The sequence below is a fragment of the Gopherus flavomarginatus genome, chromosome 3, assembly GCF_025201925.1.
Source record: "Gopherus flavomarginatus isolate rGopFla2 chromosome 3, rGopFla2.mat.asm, whole genome shotgun sequence".
NCBI classification, from domain to species: domain Eukaryota; kingdom Metazoa; phylum Chordata; order Testudines; family Testudinidae; genus Gopherus; species Gopherus flavomarginatus.
The window spans coordinates 83,915,267-83,932,688 of NC_066619.1; the positions used below are offsets into that span (position 1 = coordinate 83,915,267).

The 17,422-nt window shown below is 43.8% G+C and overlaps 1 protein-coding gene across 1 annotated transcript in view; it reads left to right on the forward strand.

The window, feature by feature from the left end:
* The first annotated feature begins 12,946 nt into the window (after positions 1–12,946).
* ROR2 (receptor tyrosine kinase like orphan receptor 2) overlaps positions 12,947–17,422 on the forward strand; it is a 223,833-nt gene continuing 219,357 nt past the window's right edge. Inside the window, exon 1 of the mRNA XM_050945658.1 lies at positions 12,947–13,656. Within this exon, the coding sequence (XP_050801615.1) occupies positions 13,548–13,656 (109 nt within the window). The 5' untranslated portion in view covers positions 12,947–13,547. The remainder of the gene's footprint in view (positions 13,657–17,422) is intronic.

Here is a 17,422-nt window from a genome sequence, read left to right on the forward strand (position 1 = left end):
ATTGGTTGGGACAAGGGAACCTTGCCCTACTCACTCTGCAAGGTTCCTATTCCCTGGCCCTTAAAGATACAGAAGCAGGATTCCTTCCAAGCACTACTTATTCCCAGGACCAGTTCATCTCTCCCCCTATACCCTCAGCCTTTGTTCATCAGCTCACTCCAGACTCTTAAAGAGGCCATGCTCCTTATCATTTTAAAGTTATGAGCTGACCACTAGGTACCTTTCCTCTTAGAGGAGCAAGTCACCCTGTCTCATTAGACTACAGTTTTCTGGGAGAATTATCAGAGTCTGGTAAATTTATAGCTAGATTTTACATAATTTACTTTAAATCAAGATGCTTTCCCAAAGTGATTATTTCTTTAGATACTAATTTTAGGGAAATATTTGCTACAGATTAAAATAATATTACCTCATCTGCATATAAATCTATTTTCTGATGGAAAAATGATTTTTTCTCCTCCATTCACTTATTACTCAAACACAGATGATGATATCTTGCTTCCCATACATATAAAAATCATGTTCAGGCTGTGACCAAGCATTAAAAAAGTCAACCCAGAAGGTGAAAGTTCAGGAAAGATATGAACATGTGGAAAAAGAGGTGTGACAAAGTGGGGATTTTCTCATGTTATGTTGTATGTGAGCCTATGTAAGTTTTACTGTTTTGCATGAATACTGTGTGTGCCTCAGTTTCCCTGTGTGCTGCACCAATACCTCAGTGGTGGGAATAGGGGTGTGTGACTTTGGCTGAGACCTCCAGAGCAAGTGAGGCTGCTCTAGCTGCCTGCACGAATGCTATGACCGGTGCCTTTTGTAATCTGAGACCCAGAAGGAGGATGCAACCAGGTGACGACCAGGTGACTCTTTGCCCAGGAAGCGAGACAAAGAGAAGGAGGAGGAACAATGGGGGTGTCTGAGGTCGGGTTGCTGGAAGCTGGCAGTTTGCTTGGGGGGACTGGAGGAGAGGGAGTCCAGGGCTTCTGGCCCAGGACTCCCCAAGATGGACTTGGCTGAAAGTCACTGATTTCTGTGCTAACAAGTTCTGTTCTACGCTGTGTTTCTGTCAAATAATAAACCTTCTGTTTTACTGGCTGGCTGAGAGTCATGTCTGACTGTGGAGCTGGGGTGCAGGGACTTCTGGCTTCCCCAGGAGCTCCATCTAGGCAGACTTGCTGCTGAAAGTGCATGGTGTGGAAGGGGATGCTGAATGCTCTAAGGTCAGATCCAGGAAGGTTGAAGCTGTGTAAGCTTCTTGCCCTGGAGACAGTCTGCTCAGAGAGAGGAGGCATGCTCCCCCAGAGTCCTGACTTGCTTCATATGGAGTAGTTCCAGAGCATCGCCCGGTGACTCTGTGACAAGAGGATTACAATGGAAACATTTTTACAAACTAGGGTCTCACCAGCAGCAACTAGAACTACTGAGGGTTTCATTGTCAGAGTTTTTATTCAGTCGTGAAAGGAGTAAAGGGCAGGGCCGGTGCAACCATTTAGGCAAACTACGCAGTCGCCTAGGGTGCCTAAAAACCCGCTCAGGTGAGGAGGTGGAGTGGAGGTGAGCGGGGGGAGGAGGGGACGCACAGGGGAATCGCTACCTGCTCCAGATCACCTCCACTCTGCCTCCTCTGCTGAGCACACAGCCCCTGCTCTAAGTCTCCTCCAATCGGCGCCGCAAGCCTGGGATGGGAGGAGAATTAGAGCAGCGCCAGTGTGCTCAAAGGAGGATAGCTGGGGCGGGCTCCCTGGGCAATGTTAGCTGCCCGGCGGGGGCTCCTTGGGCAGTGTTAGCTGCCGTGGAGGGGGGCAGGGTTGGCTTCTGTGGGGGGGCTCCCCAGGCAGGGTTAGCTGCCGCGGAAGGTGGGGTTAGCTGCCATGGAGGGGGGCGGTGTTAGCTGCCATGGAGGGGTTGGGGTTAGCTTCTGTGGGGTGGGGTCCCTGGACCGAGTTTGCTGCCTTGGAGGGGTGGCTTTCGAAGGGGAGTAGCTGCTGTGAGGGGGGGCTCCCCGGGGTGGGGGAGTGGGTTAGCTGCCATGGTGGGTGGGGTTAGCTGCCATGGGTGGGCGGGGGGCGGGGTTAGCTGGGGGTGTGGCACAAGGTGGAAGTTTCACCTAGGGAGCGAAACTTCCTTGCACCGGCCCTGGTAAAGGGATAAGACCAGGTTTCCTCCCCTGCTTGGTCTTGCTCAGATTGTGATTCTTGTTGTAATGGGAGAACAGGAGCGACTTGCCCAATAGTCCCACCTGTGAGCAAAGAGAGGATGCAAAGGGGAATAGAGTGACAGGAGCCCTAACTTTGCCCCCACTCCACACACACTTGCTCACCAAAGTAGCTGGTCAGATGTCAGGGAAGAATAAGCTGCTCCACAAAAAGGGGTGAAGTAATATACTTCTCTTCCACTCTTGCCCAGCCCCTTGCAGAGAAAGGAGGCAGCAGGGATAGTTTGTGACTCCGAGTGACAATTTATTGTCTGATCTGCTCGGATAAAGCAGCTGCTGCCTTCCCTTACTCAGGGCAGATTGTGAAGTCACAATTTAGCTCTGATGGACAATACACATCATTTCTGTAACTGCTGCTTGTCTCTGGTCTTGCCGCTTTGTGAATGAAAGGGGCAAAGTTGTAAAAGGAGCAACAGAAGAGAATGTGAGTGGCAGAGGTATCCTTAGAGAAGGGAGATCTTGGAACAGAACTGTATGTTTACTAACTGCATAAATTTAATATGCAAGAAATGATAACATTTAGATATTTGGGACTAGATTAATTGCTGGTTTAATTCCATTAAAACCAATGGCATATCAGCAGGCATAAAGCTGACTGCTTTTGTCTGCAGTTGCTCTTTCACCTTAGTCTTTGTACAAAGTAATTTAAAATAGCTGTTCAGATTGTTCTGGCTCCATGATTGGGAAGGGAAACAAGAACAAAGACAGAGTGTATCTTTAAGTGAACTGAAATTTATGGTTTCCTCTCACATATCTCTTCTCTCTGAGTCATACGCTTATGTGGATTGCATTGTTCATAGACAAGGGGGAAGTAATATAGTAAGACAGATGATGAAAATGGACAAAATAATATGCTGTAAGTAAAACTGCAAGAGGAGAATCAGTAGCCAGCAGATCCACATACAGTAAAAAGTTTAACATTTTCAAAAACATATAGAATATATTTATTTATTTAAAAAAACCTGTTATATATAGCACTTCAGAGGGGAGATTTTCAAAGGCACAAATGGGAGTTCGTCACTCAACTTCCATTTACTTTTAAGTGAAGTCCTAATGCCATTGATGTCAGTGGAGGTAACCAGCTGCACAATTTATTTTCATTACTGATGCTGTTTGTGTACTTTTTGCATTTCTCCTTGGACAGTGAAAAGAAGATTAGTCATCTATATTTCTGCACATATACCTATTCTCATCAATTTCAGAGGACTGTTTAACTAAAATTCAAGTGTGAACAATAAATAGTAGGAGTAGAGGAGGCTGTGGGCTAGATAAAAGTGGGTGGAATGAGATGAGAGAAGAAGAAAATGTGGCACGGCTTCCTCAAAAACATCACAAAACCCAAGAAAAAGCATATCAGAAAATAGACTCTAATCCAACAGCACTTAATTGCCACAGAAAACAGCAACTATGGCCAGCTTTAGTTTGTGTGGATGTTCCCATTGCTATGTCTTCTGTGTCTTCTTTGATGTTTATCCATGTTGCTTTTGCTGTCTTATGTGTGCATACCATGTGTGCCTGAAGGAGCAGGGGAAATTCCGCTTTACCATCCAGCTGATCTCTGACTGACAAATCCACATATTGAACTTCTCTTTGTTTGGCTGGGCTTGTCACATGTTCTGATCACTTGCAGGCCACCACACCCATTAAAAGTTACTACAAACTTGCTTTCTGTGGCATGATCAATATTAGGTTGCAATTCTTGTTTTTTCTTTTATTTTCTCCTGCACTTTGCCACTTGTAAAACTTTTTGGGAATGTCAGTTAGCTGGATACCACAAGCTATTTCTTCCAAATCTGTGGCCTACTTTGATACACCTTTTCAAGGCTGGTCATGTTAGGTCTGTCATCTGGAGACCTGTCTCTGACTCCTGGGAGCAGATAACTTATTGCTGTTTGATGTGGTTCGAAGTCACAGAGGAACAGATTTTCAAAAGTGCCCATCATCCTCAACTGATGTCAGACTTTGAAAAGAGCTCAGGTCCCATTTAGGCACCAAAATAAGAGTAGGTCAATACTGCAATAAAACACCTGTGGCTGGCCCAGATCAGCTGACTTGGGCTGGTGTATCTTGGGCTGTGGGACTATAAAATTGCAATGTAGAGGTTCAGGCTCTGTCTGGAGCCTAGGTTCTGACACCCTGCAATGGGGAAGGTTCCTTTGAAACTCTGGTTCTAATTGTGGGTACCGAGTACTTAAAATCTGGCCTTGAGCTCTTTTGAAAATCTGCTTGTGTGTGATCGTTAAGTTGTAGAGCTCCTGTGCATTAGTCAATACAATTCTACTTAGTTTTACCATCGATCTTGTATATCATTCCATGGTAACTAAATCTCTGACAGTCCTGACCCTGTACCCACCTAAGTTAGGAACAACAAAAGTTATTTGTATATTTCAGTTTTCTTTGTGAGAGAAACAAGATGGTCCAATCATTAGAGCACTAGCCTAGGACCAGGGCCGGCTCTAACCATTTCTCCACCCCAAGCCTGGCAGCACGCCACAGGGGTCGCTCTGCCGCTCTCCGGTCCCGCAGCTCTGGTGGACCTCCCGCAGGCATCCCTGCAGAGGGTCCGCTGGTCCCGCGGCTCTGATGGACCTCCTGCAGGCGTGCCTGCGGATGCTCCACCGGAGCTGCAGGATCATTAGACCCTGCGCAGGCACGCCTGCGGGAGGTCCACCGGAGCTGCCTGCCATGCTCCTGGCAACTGGCAGAGCACCCCCCGCGGCATGCTGCCCCAAACAGGGGCTTGGCACCCTGGGGCCTGGAGCTGGCCCTACCTAGGACTCGGGGTGCAAGTTCCTGCTCTGCCATATCCTTCCTGTAGAACCTTGGGCAAGTCACTTAGCCTTTCTGTGCCTCAGTTCGCCATCTGAAAAATGGGATAAAGAACACTCCCCTACATCACAGGGGTGGTGTGAGGATAAATACACTAAAGACGGAGATACTATGGTAATGGGGGCCATGGAAGTATCTAAGATTGGTAGGAGTCTTTCAGTACAATCAACAACTAGTTATAGTGGGAATCACATTAAAAAGAGTATCTTAGTTATTTGTATTTGGGGAGAGGAAGATTAAAATAGCAAATTCATTCTTCAGTGAAATCGCAGGAGTACCAGGGATGACTTTGGCCCTAAATGGAAATTTATTTTCAGGTTAGGGCACTTCAATTTTTTATTTGCCCTTATTAAAGAAGCTTGATCTTACACTGTGTTCAGTTTTGAGCATCAGCAAAGAATTCTTTGTTTGTATCATTTGTAGTAATAACTGACACTGAGAGGATGGAATGAAGCTTTTCCCCCTTTTTCAATTTTTCTGGTTTTATGAGTGTCAGAGGGTTCAGATGGCAAAACACTACTCAGAGATTCATAATCCAGATCACCTACGGATTATGGGGGTCAGCTATGTCTCTTTGAACATTTCTGGAGCGTACTTTAAAAAATAATAAAAAATTGTATTTGTTTTATTTTATTTTTTAGGAAGGGGAAATATATCACTTATAATGACATGAATGCTTGTTAGCATGTTGGCTGCATGAGACTGACCAACATCTGTGATCAATGCGGTATATTTACATCGGTGAAAGAAACATGGGGACAGTTGCCCTGTGTGTGCACTTGAAAGAGAGGGCGGAAGAGAGAGAGGGTGAGAGATTCCTGCCATATTTTTTCATTATTTCTTTTGTGCTAGCTTACTAATTAGTGCAAGTGTGTGTGTGTGTGTGTGTGTGTGTGTAATATTTAATATACAATCTGTGTAATCCTCTATAAAATATGTCATTTATATATATATATACACATAATATCACTATTATGTAAGAAAAATGCTTTCTAATTAACATAATTTTTCCAGTCTCATATTTTGGTTGCTATTGAGAACTGTTTTTTCTGTGTCTCTTTAAAAAATGTGGGAAACCTGCAAATTGGCTCTGAATAATAGAGACATTACATAGAGCATAGTTCATAGTGGGTGAAATTCACAAGGCCTATATAGCACTCAAGTCCTATGCTGAGGGCTTAAGTGGCGCTTAACTGGTACCTAGACCATGAGCTGATCCTCTGCACAGGGAAGAATTTCACCCAGTTTGTTAGAATGAAGTTTGTAAAGTTAAAAATATTTCCATTTCCAATGTAGTAAGAAATTCACATCTCTCTGAATTTTACTACCACTAGTAGAGTCTTCTGAACACTTTAACATAAAACTAAAGTTTTGTTTTCATATGTGGCGTATGTTTAAAATATATTAGTACATAATACTGCCTGTATATTTTTATAGCTTTATACAACTTTTATTTTGGAGGTCAGACATGCTTAGTGGGGGTGGGGACAGGTTGTGTTTAGGAATGAGGGGCCAAATTCATCTCTAGTGAAACTTCATTGATTTAGTTGAATTATGTGGCAGGTACTTGCCAGCTGTTTAATGAAAACTACAAAAGAAGAGCTAGGGGTTGATTCACCAAGCCTGAGGCATAGAAGCAATCCTTTCCTGTGCAAGTAGTCTCACTGCCTTCAGTGGGCCTAATTACATGAGCATAAATATCGGGCCCCTAACCAGGCGTTGATTTATGTAGTAGATTTAGTGCATGAATTAGATTTTCTCTGGATTTTGGAAGTGATTATGGGATCATTGAAACTTTATGAACTGAAGCCCGAGCCACACCAGAGCTCATAAGCCTCCTTAAAACATAGTTAATATAGGACGTAGAAGTCAAATGGTAAAAGGAATCTGCCCAATTTTTTATCAGATTCTCAAATAAATATCACCAACTAGCTCCACCTACTGCTTTAAACTGCTCCTATCAGGCACATTTTCAAACCGTTTGGTCATGCAAATAAATCCATGCACAGATCTTTCTTCATTAAATAGCATGAGAACAGTTTGGGACCATATGCTAAAGAACACAAGTGAACTCTCTAATACTTTAAATTAGTAGGGTGAGCAAACTCAGAAAAAATGTACAGTTGTCCACCATTTTGCGCTTGCTGCACATATTTCTTGCTATACAGAGAAAGAATTTATACTGTGGTTTCTTATGCTTAGGCTCTGCCAGCTGATTCTCCCTGAGCATGCAGCATGCTCATAAGTGGAATATTACGAAACCATATCTTTGAATGAGACCCAAATGCTTGTTGCATTAATTGGTCAAGTTTCCCTGTGCTTGTTTCCTGCGTGAGATGGGAATAATGATATTTCATTTAGGTTTCCATCAGAATCTGATCAATCGCTAAATTCAGAGTTATTTGGACACAGGAACTTGTTTCAGGCCCATATCCTAATTAATTTGCAAGGTGCTTTGAGATCCGCAGATGAAAGGCACTGAATAAAGGCAAAGTATTGTTTATTTATGTTATTATTTTATTTATTATGAGGACATGCATAATGAAAAGCAGTTATACATGAAAGTAAACACATTTGGATTTGCTCCTTCATAGTGTATATAACAAAGAAAGCTAAACTGCATAAGCAGAAAATATAGGAGGATTTAGGTTTTATAGGCCTTCAGTTGACTGGTTAACCTTAAATTGGGTTTAAAAATGATTTAGTTAAACCAGTGCAAATTCCTATGTAGATACTCTTAGAGTGACTTAGTTTAAACTGAATCTTAATAAATTTAAAGATTAAATAAAACCAAAATAATCCTGGTTTAAACTGAAATAAGACTGTCCACACAGCCTTTTGTACTGTTTTAACAAAACCAGTTTAAAATACAATTTTTAGTTAAACTGGTGCAATTTTCTTTAGAGATAGTTCATTCTCAGTGTTGACTGTTCCTTGATGAATTAATTGATAAATTCAGTAAATATATTATCCATAATTGCTGTCTACATAACAGTCACTGCATCTAATTCTGTAAAGTGTAAGGGGGCCGGGAAGGAGATTGGTATGTGTGTGGAAAAATCAACTTCTCCTGCAGTAAAACTCATGGGAGGAGGTTCTGGGAAAAGAACTCTCTGCTAGGATGCAGTTAGGAAATTTTTCTACATTGTTTTGTCTAACAGTCTTTAGACCAGATTCTGATTTAATTTACACCAGAGTGACTTGACAGGCTTCAGAATCTGTCTCCATGTTATAAGCAAGATGGGTTTAGTAGAAGATCTGCAAGGGAACAGGAAAAGAGTTAAGGTTGCTTGGATAATGCTCACTGCATATTTCCATATTTTAGAGTCCTTTTATTTTTGAGACAACTACAGTATTCTCTTACTAGCTTTTTCTTTTAAGTAACTGAAAGGATAGTTACTTCAACTATTTTTAATTACTTATTTTTGCATGGAAAAATATTTTTACAATGGAAGGTAGTGGACAGTTTTGTTAAAGACATAACATAATAAAGAATAATCAAGCCTACCTTATTCTCTCATGACTATATGAGCTCTACAGTACAAACATGAGCAAAAAAGTTGTAAAGTCTTATTCTTGTCCTTATAGTCAGTAGATATAAGTTGGAATGTTGTGATGCAATCCTAAACACAGCAGTGGATGTGTGCTAGTACTTAAAAATTGTGAAATTTACTAATCAAAAAGTGAAATAGACCAATATAGTTACTTTTCTTGTCCAAGCTGTGTGGCCTGATAACATTTAACATAAAATGTTGACAATAAATTTGATTTTAACATTTTAATTTAATCAGAGTTGTTGTTAGTAATAATTATTCCTTTAAAATAAGAATTATTATAATGAATATACATTTTCAGAGCAGGCTAGAGAATCTGGATACCAGGGATTTCCCTCCCCCACAAATACACTCCCCTGAATTTTCCCAACACCCCCTCCCCCAGTTTTGTGAATTAGTTACATGCAGTGTTGCCAATTTAGTGATTGTTTGGAAATGTGAAATGAAATTGAAACATTAATACATACTTTAAAAGCATATAAATTGTATGATAAAATATGTGTATTTGAAAAGTATGAACATAGACTAGCTTCTTTATACAGCTTTTGTTTTTATGACAATGTCAGATGTCAGTTGGCGATGTTGGCCAAATTATGATTTGTAAGCAAAGTCTAAATGAGCTCTCCCTGTCAGCTAGTGATGAGCTGTGGGGAAAGGCTTCAGATTGTATTTACATTCACACCTAATCTACCTAGGTATCCAGCAAACAGAGCTGTGTTGCCCAAATGATAGATTTTGGCTGGGGTTGGGTTACAAATCACTTGAATGTGTGTGTGGAGGGGAATGAAATGTTGTTATTCTTATTGTATGAGTAAAGGGCAGTAGAACTGTACTTAGCCTGTGCCTGTGCTGATTGAGGGCATCAAGAGAGAGGGTGGGGACAGGTGTTTTCTTGATGGTCTGCCTGAGTCACAAGTACTATTTGACCTGCCCCCCTCCACTGTTTAAAGACAGAGCTGATTAGGCTCCATAGATAGTCTTTTGTTTTGTTAAGTAACCACTACAGCTGAAATCACTGATGATCAGGTCTAAGTGGAAGAGAGAGCCCAGTCTGCACTAGCAGCAAGGTTCCCCCCACTGAGAACTTAGCTGAAATCACTGTGAGCTGGGTGGAACCTCAAGAGACATGCCAACAAACATGGGTGTGGTATCATACTTTCTATTTAAGCAAGAGATACCACACACTACAAACTAGAGGCCAATGTTAAGTGCATTGTCATGTGTTCATCCTGAAGTTGAACACTGGTTCTGAAAAAGACTAGCAAATGCTCACTATCTTTCTGCAAGAAACTCAGCTGACTGGCTAGAAGCATATAGTGCAAGAGTGAAAGACTCAACAGTTGAAAAAGTGAAGATCTCTCTCACCACATTCAAATGAGCAAGTATTAAGTCATTGTGTACGTTAACTTGATGTCAGCGGTAGGCTAGTAGATGCATTTCTAGATCTTCAAGTTATAGAAGACACATAGGCTGCATCTGTGACAACCGACATCTTAGAAGAGTTAAATGCTTGTCAATTGGACCTCAAACAGATGGCTGCTTGTGCGTTTGATGGAGCTGCAAACTTCATGGTGGACATGGTGGAATACAAGCTTTACTCAGAGAAAAGTGTAACTCTAATCTCTCCTATACACACTGCAGAGCTCATCTACTCCAACTAGCACTAGTACAAGCTGCAGACTCTTCAAAAGACATTTTAAAAGCTATAAATGTAATGTCTTCATTATATTCTTTTTCAGCAAGAGTCCAAAAAGACTGAATATCTTGGAAAATATAGAAGATACACTGGAACTGAAGTTCAAATTAGTCCATCCTGGGAAAACCCTCTGGCTTTCTCATGTGCGATCCTTGGCTGTTGTCTTAAAATTTCTCCAGCCATTATTACTGACTTTGGAAAGTATCTACCAAGATGGAATGGACCTAAGCAGTAAGGCTGGTGGATTACTTCTGCTACTTTGTTCAGAGAAGACTATTGCCATTCTCTCGCTCTTGTAAATCTACTGTTGAAACCACTTGGGTCATTAAACAATGCCATCCAGGCATCTGCTACAACAGTAGTAGTTCTTTGTCCAGCAATAGAAGCTACATTTGGATCAATCAGAGAGCTATCCATTGAAAAAGTAGTGGAAGAAGCAAAGACTTCAGTCCAGAAGTTGACTAATGAAGGCATTTATACTGAATCCTTAAGTGAAGAGGACAGAAGTGTTTGACAACTGAAAAAGTGCACAGACTTTATTGTTAAAAATCTACAACAGCTACTTCTAGATTCTACTCAACCTCTATGTAGCTTTTGCAGATCTCTGTCCAATAAAACACTGACAGCTGAGTGAAGTGAGGCACTACCAGAAATGGGGCTGCCTTGTGCTCAGGACAGAATAGAAAATTTGAATAAAAAGTGGAATATTGTACAACAGGTGAATGAAGATTTGATTTCAACTTCTTTTTTTATCACCACTATTGGCTCGAGCCAACTTTATGCTATGTTTCCTGGGATGAAAGATGTAGGAATTCATCACTTGCTACTCCCAGTCACAACAGCTACCGTTGAGTGTTCTTTTTCATCATTGAATAGAATGGCGTGTTCTGAAAGAAGTTGCCTTCTGCCTGATCATGTTAACGAACTAATGAGCGTATCAATTGAAGGAATGGAAGTACTGGACACAGGAAAAGCCACCAAAGATGAACGCGTTGCATTCAAGAAGTTCATTAACAGAGTTGTGCAAAATTATAACAAGAAACCAAGAAGGATGTAGATGTCGTGCTTCATAGAAGTCCCAACTTTAATTTGTGGTGATTTCAAAACATGAGTTAAATCTAATAAAATGGTCATGAAACAGTTTTCTATGGTGGCATACAACCCACCTTCACCCTCACAGTCTCACCCCTCATCGAACGTGATTCCCCGCCACTCCCTAATTTCAATTCCTGGGGAAAACACTGCTGGATGCATAGCTTCCTTTAAAATTAATGGAAGTTACATAAATCCCTACATGACTTTGAAAATCTCAAGAATGATTTTTTCATCTTGACGGGGCCCCTTAAACTGTGTCTCAGGCATACTGGCTGAGTAAGTTGCCTTTTGGTGGTAAAAGTTTCCTGAGGATGGCTGGGGGTGGAAAGAGATTCAATGTAGTCCTGGTGTTACTAGCCCCAAATCAAGAAAGCATCCCTGTTCAGAAAAGTGCCTAATTGCTTTCCTAAATCAAGGCCTCTCTGCCTAATGATGATCTGGTGTTAGTTAGCATTAACAAAGCAGTGATCAGAGAGGAAATTATGACTATTCCAGTCTCATTCCTTTTTCATGATGAAGTACCACAGAAATTTTCAGCTTAGGACTGGAAAACTTAGAGGAAAGAAACTGGTCACAAAGACATAAAGGACCACGTTGCTGTGTTTGTCTTTGTTTATGGTAAGTAGAAAACTTGGAGCAAAATAATATTTGTTGAAAGAAATGTACAGGGCCTGATTCTGAGGGGTGTTGAAATCAATGAGAGTTGTGTGTGCTCAGCACTAATCAGCATCAGGCCTTTACACACAATACCTATCACAAAGAATAATAATATTTGTAAGATCTTATATCTATAGTCTCAATTATTTGATATTTCACTATCACGTTATTACTTTTTAATTTATTCTAACAAATCAAATACATATCTATAAATACTATTTCAGCTGCAAATAATATACCAGGCCTCTAGATTTTATATCATACCATGGAATGAACAAGTCCCTACTCTGTTTTCTGCATTATCATTAGGGAATGATTTCTTCACATTCAGGACCTCTTTATATGTGTAAAATCAAGAAATTTGAGAAAGCAAATAAATATATAGTTTAAATGGTGCTCAATATTTAGCACTAACTGTAATAAATGACGGTTCAAAGTGCCTTGCAGCTTTAAGGGAACAAATCGTTTTCTTCCCTTAATGGGTAAAATTAGACGATTTACTTTTAACATTACAAGTAAAGAGTTCCACTGTGCTCTCAAAGCAGGATCCCATTCTCTGGGTACTCTCATCTTATCGTGTGTGTCACAATGCTAATGAGGCTGGACATTTCCTTGGAAAGAGTAATGGTTTGTGATCACTCGAAGTGCATGGAAGTGAAAAAGCTGCTCTCTCTGCTGCTGAGGAAAGGGAGGCAAGTCCCATCAAGCGGTGTATTGTTTCTCCCTTCACGTTTTCCTTTTCGGACGCTTTTTTGGTATCTTGAATACTAGAGCTTTTCCCTGGGGGACTCGCTTGTTGTACTTGGTCCTCTGCAAGCGCCTGTTTTGTCACCTGAAAACGGGAGTGAATTGCCAAACGCAGACTCCTGGCCAGTTCCCGGCAGAGCCAGAGATCGGACTGCACCTGAGCCAGCCGCCCCTGAACTGAGCAGGAAAAGCCCCTCCCGGGGGGCCTCCTCAAGCGGCCGAAGTCCCGCTCTCCTCCCCCTCCCGGCGCTTGCGGGGTTGCCGGCAGAGGGGGCTGAAGCGTAGGGCTTTTCCTTCCCCTCTGCGCCGCGCAGCGCGAGAGCTGCGGGCTTGGCACGTCCCCCCTCCCCGGGGTGAGATTTCCCCCAGTGACGCTGGGATGCCGGAGGAGGGGGCCGGGCTCGCTCCTCGCTCAGTCCGGGACGGCCCGTTACAGTGAGAGCTGGCTGGAGCCCGGGCGCCCCCGCCCCCGCCTGCTGGGCACTGGGACGCGGCTGGAGGAGCCAGGACGGGGAGCAGAGGCGAGCTGCGCAGCGCTGAAGCGAGGAGGTGAAATCCCCCCAGCCCCGGGCTGTCACCGGGCGCAGCGAGCTCCGGGCAGCGCCTCCACTTCCAGCCCCGGTCGCCTCTGCAAGGGGACAGCCGCCGCGGGGACCAGAGCGGCGGAACCACAAAGGGCTCTTTGTGCGGCGGCCGGGCGCCCGCCTCCCGCCTCCTTCGCAGGCGAAGCAGAACCGGAGGGAGCCCCGCGGGCAGCATGGTCCGCACCCGGGCGGCCAGGGGGGCACCAGCGCAGCGGCGGGGCGCGGTGAACTCCCTGCTCACCCTGCTGGCGGCGTCCTCACTCCTGCCCCTCTGTGCAGCAGGTAAGAGGCTCTGGGACACCCTCGCCGGGCGCGGGGGGGGGCTACTTCATCAGTGGGTGCTCCCCCCCCGCCTGTTGGGCATGGTCCTTATTCGCTGGCTGCCCGCCTTGCACACCCGGGCGGAGGGAGGATGCTACTTTGGGGGGGGAGATGTTTTTGGTTCAAGACTAGCTCTGCAAAGCCTCCCCGCCTTCCTTCCGAGCCGGGGCTGGCGGAGCCCATTTGTTTGTTGTTGTCTTTGGGGGCCAAATAGAATCCTGATGTTACATGGGGGGGGGGGTGACTGCTGAGAAAAAGCTTTTGAGGCTTCCCCTTCCCGCGATCCATCACCGTCTCTTCTTCCTCACCCCCAGCTGCTCCTGCAGCTGAGCCGATTAATGCGTTTCAGCAGTCGGTGCCCCGCATGGAGTTGGTTTGTTTTTTTGATGAGGGGAGCAGAAAAGAATAAGACGGGGGACGTTTGTTGCAGTCAGAGGCCCTGATGGGGAGCTCAGGGTGGGGTTCCCCCCCTCCGAGGGGCTATAATAATGTGTTATTATTTGGGCTGTTGAGTGTTGCCAGAGTCTCGGTGGGGGTGGGGATTAAGGTTGAGTGCAGTGGTTGGAGGGTGGGGGGAGCAGCGGTGCTTGGAGTTGATGGAGGCTTAATTGAGTCTCTTTCTGTGTGTGTGTGTGTGTGTGTGTGTTGGAGGGTCCCATTTCCTGTGTGTACCTGGCTGAGCCGCAGAGAGCCGAGGGGGCAGCCCTAGGGATCAGGAAACGTCCGGACTCGGTTCACCAAGCACTGCGATTGTTTGGAGAGCTGAATAAACTGGCCCTATTAACATCTGACCTCGCGTCGTGGCGGACTGGCCGCGGGCTGCTGAAACGTTGCCAGTTTGTTCGGCATCTCCCTGGTCAGACAACGCCAGGATTTATAGAGAGCTCTGGGAGCGTGCGGGGCGGGAGAGCTGCTCTGGTGTAAGCGCTACAGTGTCCGTAAAAGAAGCTCCATCCATGAACGGTGTGTTTCATGGCCAGCTAAGCTGAGTGGCCCTCCCCTTGAAGCAAGCAGGGAGAGGTTTAACTTTTGCTTGCCCCTAGAGTGTGGAGTGGGACGGGGCGATGGGAGCTGCTGGCTTCAGTCCGACACTCTTTGATCTCTCTCAAAACCGTTCTCGGGACCCCCCCCCCGCAGCTGATCAACTTTGCTCCCCAAGCCCCTTCCCTGGGGCGTTTTGCCTAGTGATCCCGGGGAGGAGATGACACTGAGTCGTCATTTGCATTTCAGGTTCATAACCGGTCCGTCCTGGGTCAGCTTTGCGGCGGGATAGTTTGGCCGATAACTAGTGAATCTTCATTTCTTTGTAAGAGGCGTCAACTTAATTACCCTGACGTACATAAGGAGCCCGACGATATCTGTACGGAATAACAGTGATGCTGCAGATTGGAGGGGATTTGTTAATCAGTTGCATGTTTGAAAGGGTTTTTCTTCCCTTTGTTGGGTTCGTAATCCATTTACCTCTCCCCAGGAGGTGACAGATGCCTATATTTCCTGTTAGTCAGCTCTGGGCTCCTCGGTCGTGCCATTTGCTGTATTAGCATGGAGGGAGGGGGCACTAGAAAAGTGGAGGGTTTGGGGGGAGGCGGTGAGGTAGGAGGGGAGCATGTTACACCTCAGGGACGTGGGGTCAGTTCCCGTTGCGCGTCTTTCCTTGAGGCTTTTATTGCTCCCTTTGAACGGCCTGGGGCAGCGCTAACAAATTGCAGCGCCCTGCACTGCTGCCCTGGCTTTCCTGCAGGGAGCTTCAGCCACAGTCTGGCTGTGCATCGGGGCAGGAATTTCACAAGCGCAAGCCCCTAGCGGTGCGGGGTGTTAGGCGGTGGCAGATGTTCAGTGGGTGCCTTTAAAAGCTTCCTGGAGTCTTGGCTGTGGAGATGGCTATCCTTCCGTGCTGTCGTTTCAACTTGAATGCCAGATTCCATCCCCCTTCCCCCACCATTTTCTTCCAATCTCTCAAAACAGCTGGATCTGTTTTTAGGGACCAACATGAAGGACGTGCGCAGGATTTCCAGAGACTTTTACTCTACCCTTCTCTGTAAGGCAGGACGCTTCCCTCCCCTTTCAACAAAGAGTCTCTCTAGGCAAAGTCTTAAACTGCTTTACATGCTTTATTTGATTTTGGTGAGATGTTTTCTGTACTCTTATAAACTCTTGATGGCTTTGGCAGTGAAATCACAGTTGAATGGCATAGTAACTAAGCAAAATACTCCAAACATTTGGCTGCCTGTTACCTAAATCTGCATATTCTTTGATTATCTAGCATTCCCAGCTCACTCCTTCCCTTCATGTGCTGGCAGAAGAACCCTCCCCTCCCCTTCCCTTGCGAATGTCTTTGATGGGTCACCCCTTAAGTATTATTCGCAGGGTGTAGTCACACAACGTTTGCTAGTGTCACAGCTCTGCATAATTGACTGCAAAAACAAAGACATGCCAAACAGTTTTCTACATCTCCCGTGAACAGCAGTTGTCTCTACTGGGAGTTAGTAGTGGAATGTCTTTTTTTGGGGACAAAAGCACTGAGTGTAAGACAAAATATTCTAAGGAAACCATGTACAGTGATATAAACTGCATGCACAATCTTAATTTTGTTGTTGTTCTGAGATTGTATTGACAATACTAGTTTTATTTCTCCAGTTGCCTTTGTAGGCAATATGACTTGGTTGTGGTGGCATGGTCTTAAAAATAGAATAAAAAATGCAATTAAAAATGTTGGGAATTTTCCCCCTCTATTTATTTTTTCTATAGATTAATCTGAAAATATTAGTATGTATGCGGTTAGAACTCGTATTATACAAAATTTGTATCCACATCCCATTAGCAAAAATGATCTGCGGATATCCGCATCTGCGGATGCTGATACCCGCGAATATCTGCAGATTTGCAGAGCTCTAAAAATTGTTCTATATTTAATGTTAGGTGCAAGACCTGCACATTTTAATGACCCTATAGCAACCATTTATGTGCCTTAGAAAGGATGTAGGCCATTGGTGCAAGATTTTTTTTTCTGTTAACTAAATGTCTACTTGCAGAGAAATCAAAATTGAAATGTTATAATTTTACAAATACTGCACTTTATAAAATTACAGATGCTACTAATGAAGAGAACACATTTCTTTGGGTACAGTATTATTAAAGTTATTATAGTGTAGATTACATCTAAATGCCTTTAAATATATTACTAGATGTAGTAAAAACCTTGAATTTCTGAAGTTTCACTGGATTTAGCTACCGACCCCTTTCTGTCCCCCTTGACTTTAATAAATGGGATTTAGCCAGAGACTTCCCATTAAATCCAATGCAGATTATTTGGCTAATTCCCATGCAGCTCTGCAAGTGGAGGAATCTTAATACAGTTAATAATACATTTCACTAAATAGGATGATTTTCTATGGCAAGTTTTTTTCCACATACAAGACACAAATCTTTTTTGTTATAATTACAATGCCAGTTGTATAGCAATTCAGTTTGTCTTTGAGTCCAAAGGTAAATGGAGTTTCTACTGAAACTTTTTTCCCCCTGGAGTGTCTTGATTTTGTTAATAGCAATTCCATCACAAATGCTTTTGTCCATAATCTCTCTCTTCTGCTGTAAATAGCACAGAAATGCGACTTTGTGGGGAGAAAAAGGCAGATTGACAGGCTGGGTAAATTTAATCCTATTTAGTGAGCTTTCAGTTGTTTTCAGGAAAGCTGATCTCTTTAAATTCATTGCGCTTTTGGGCAAG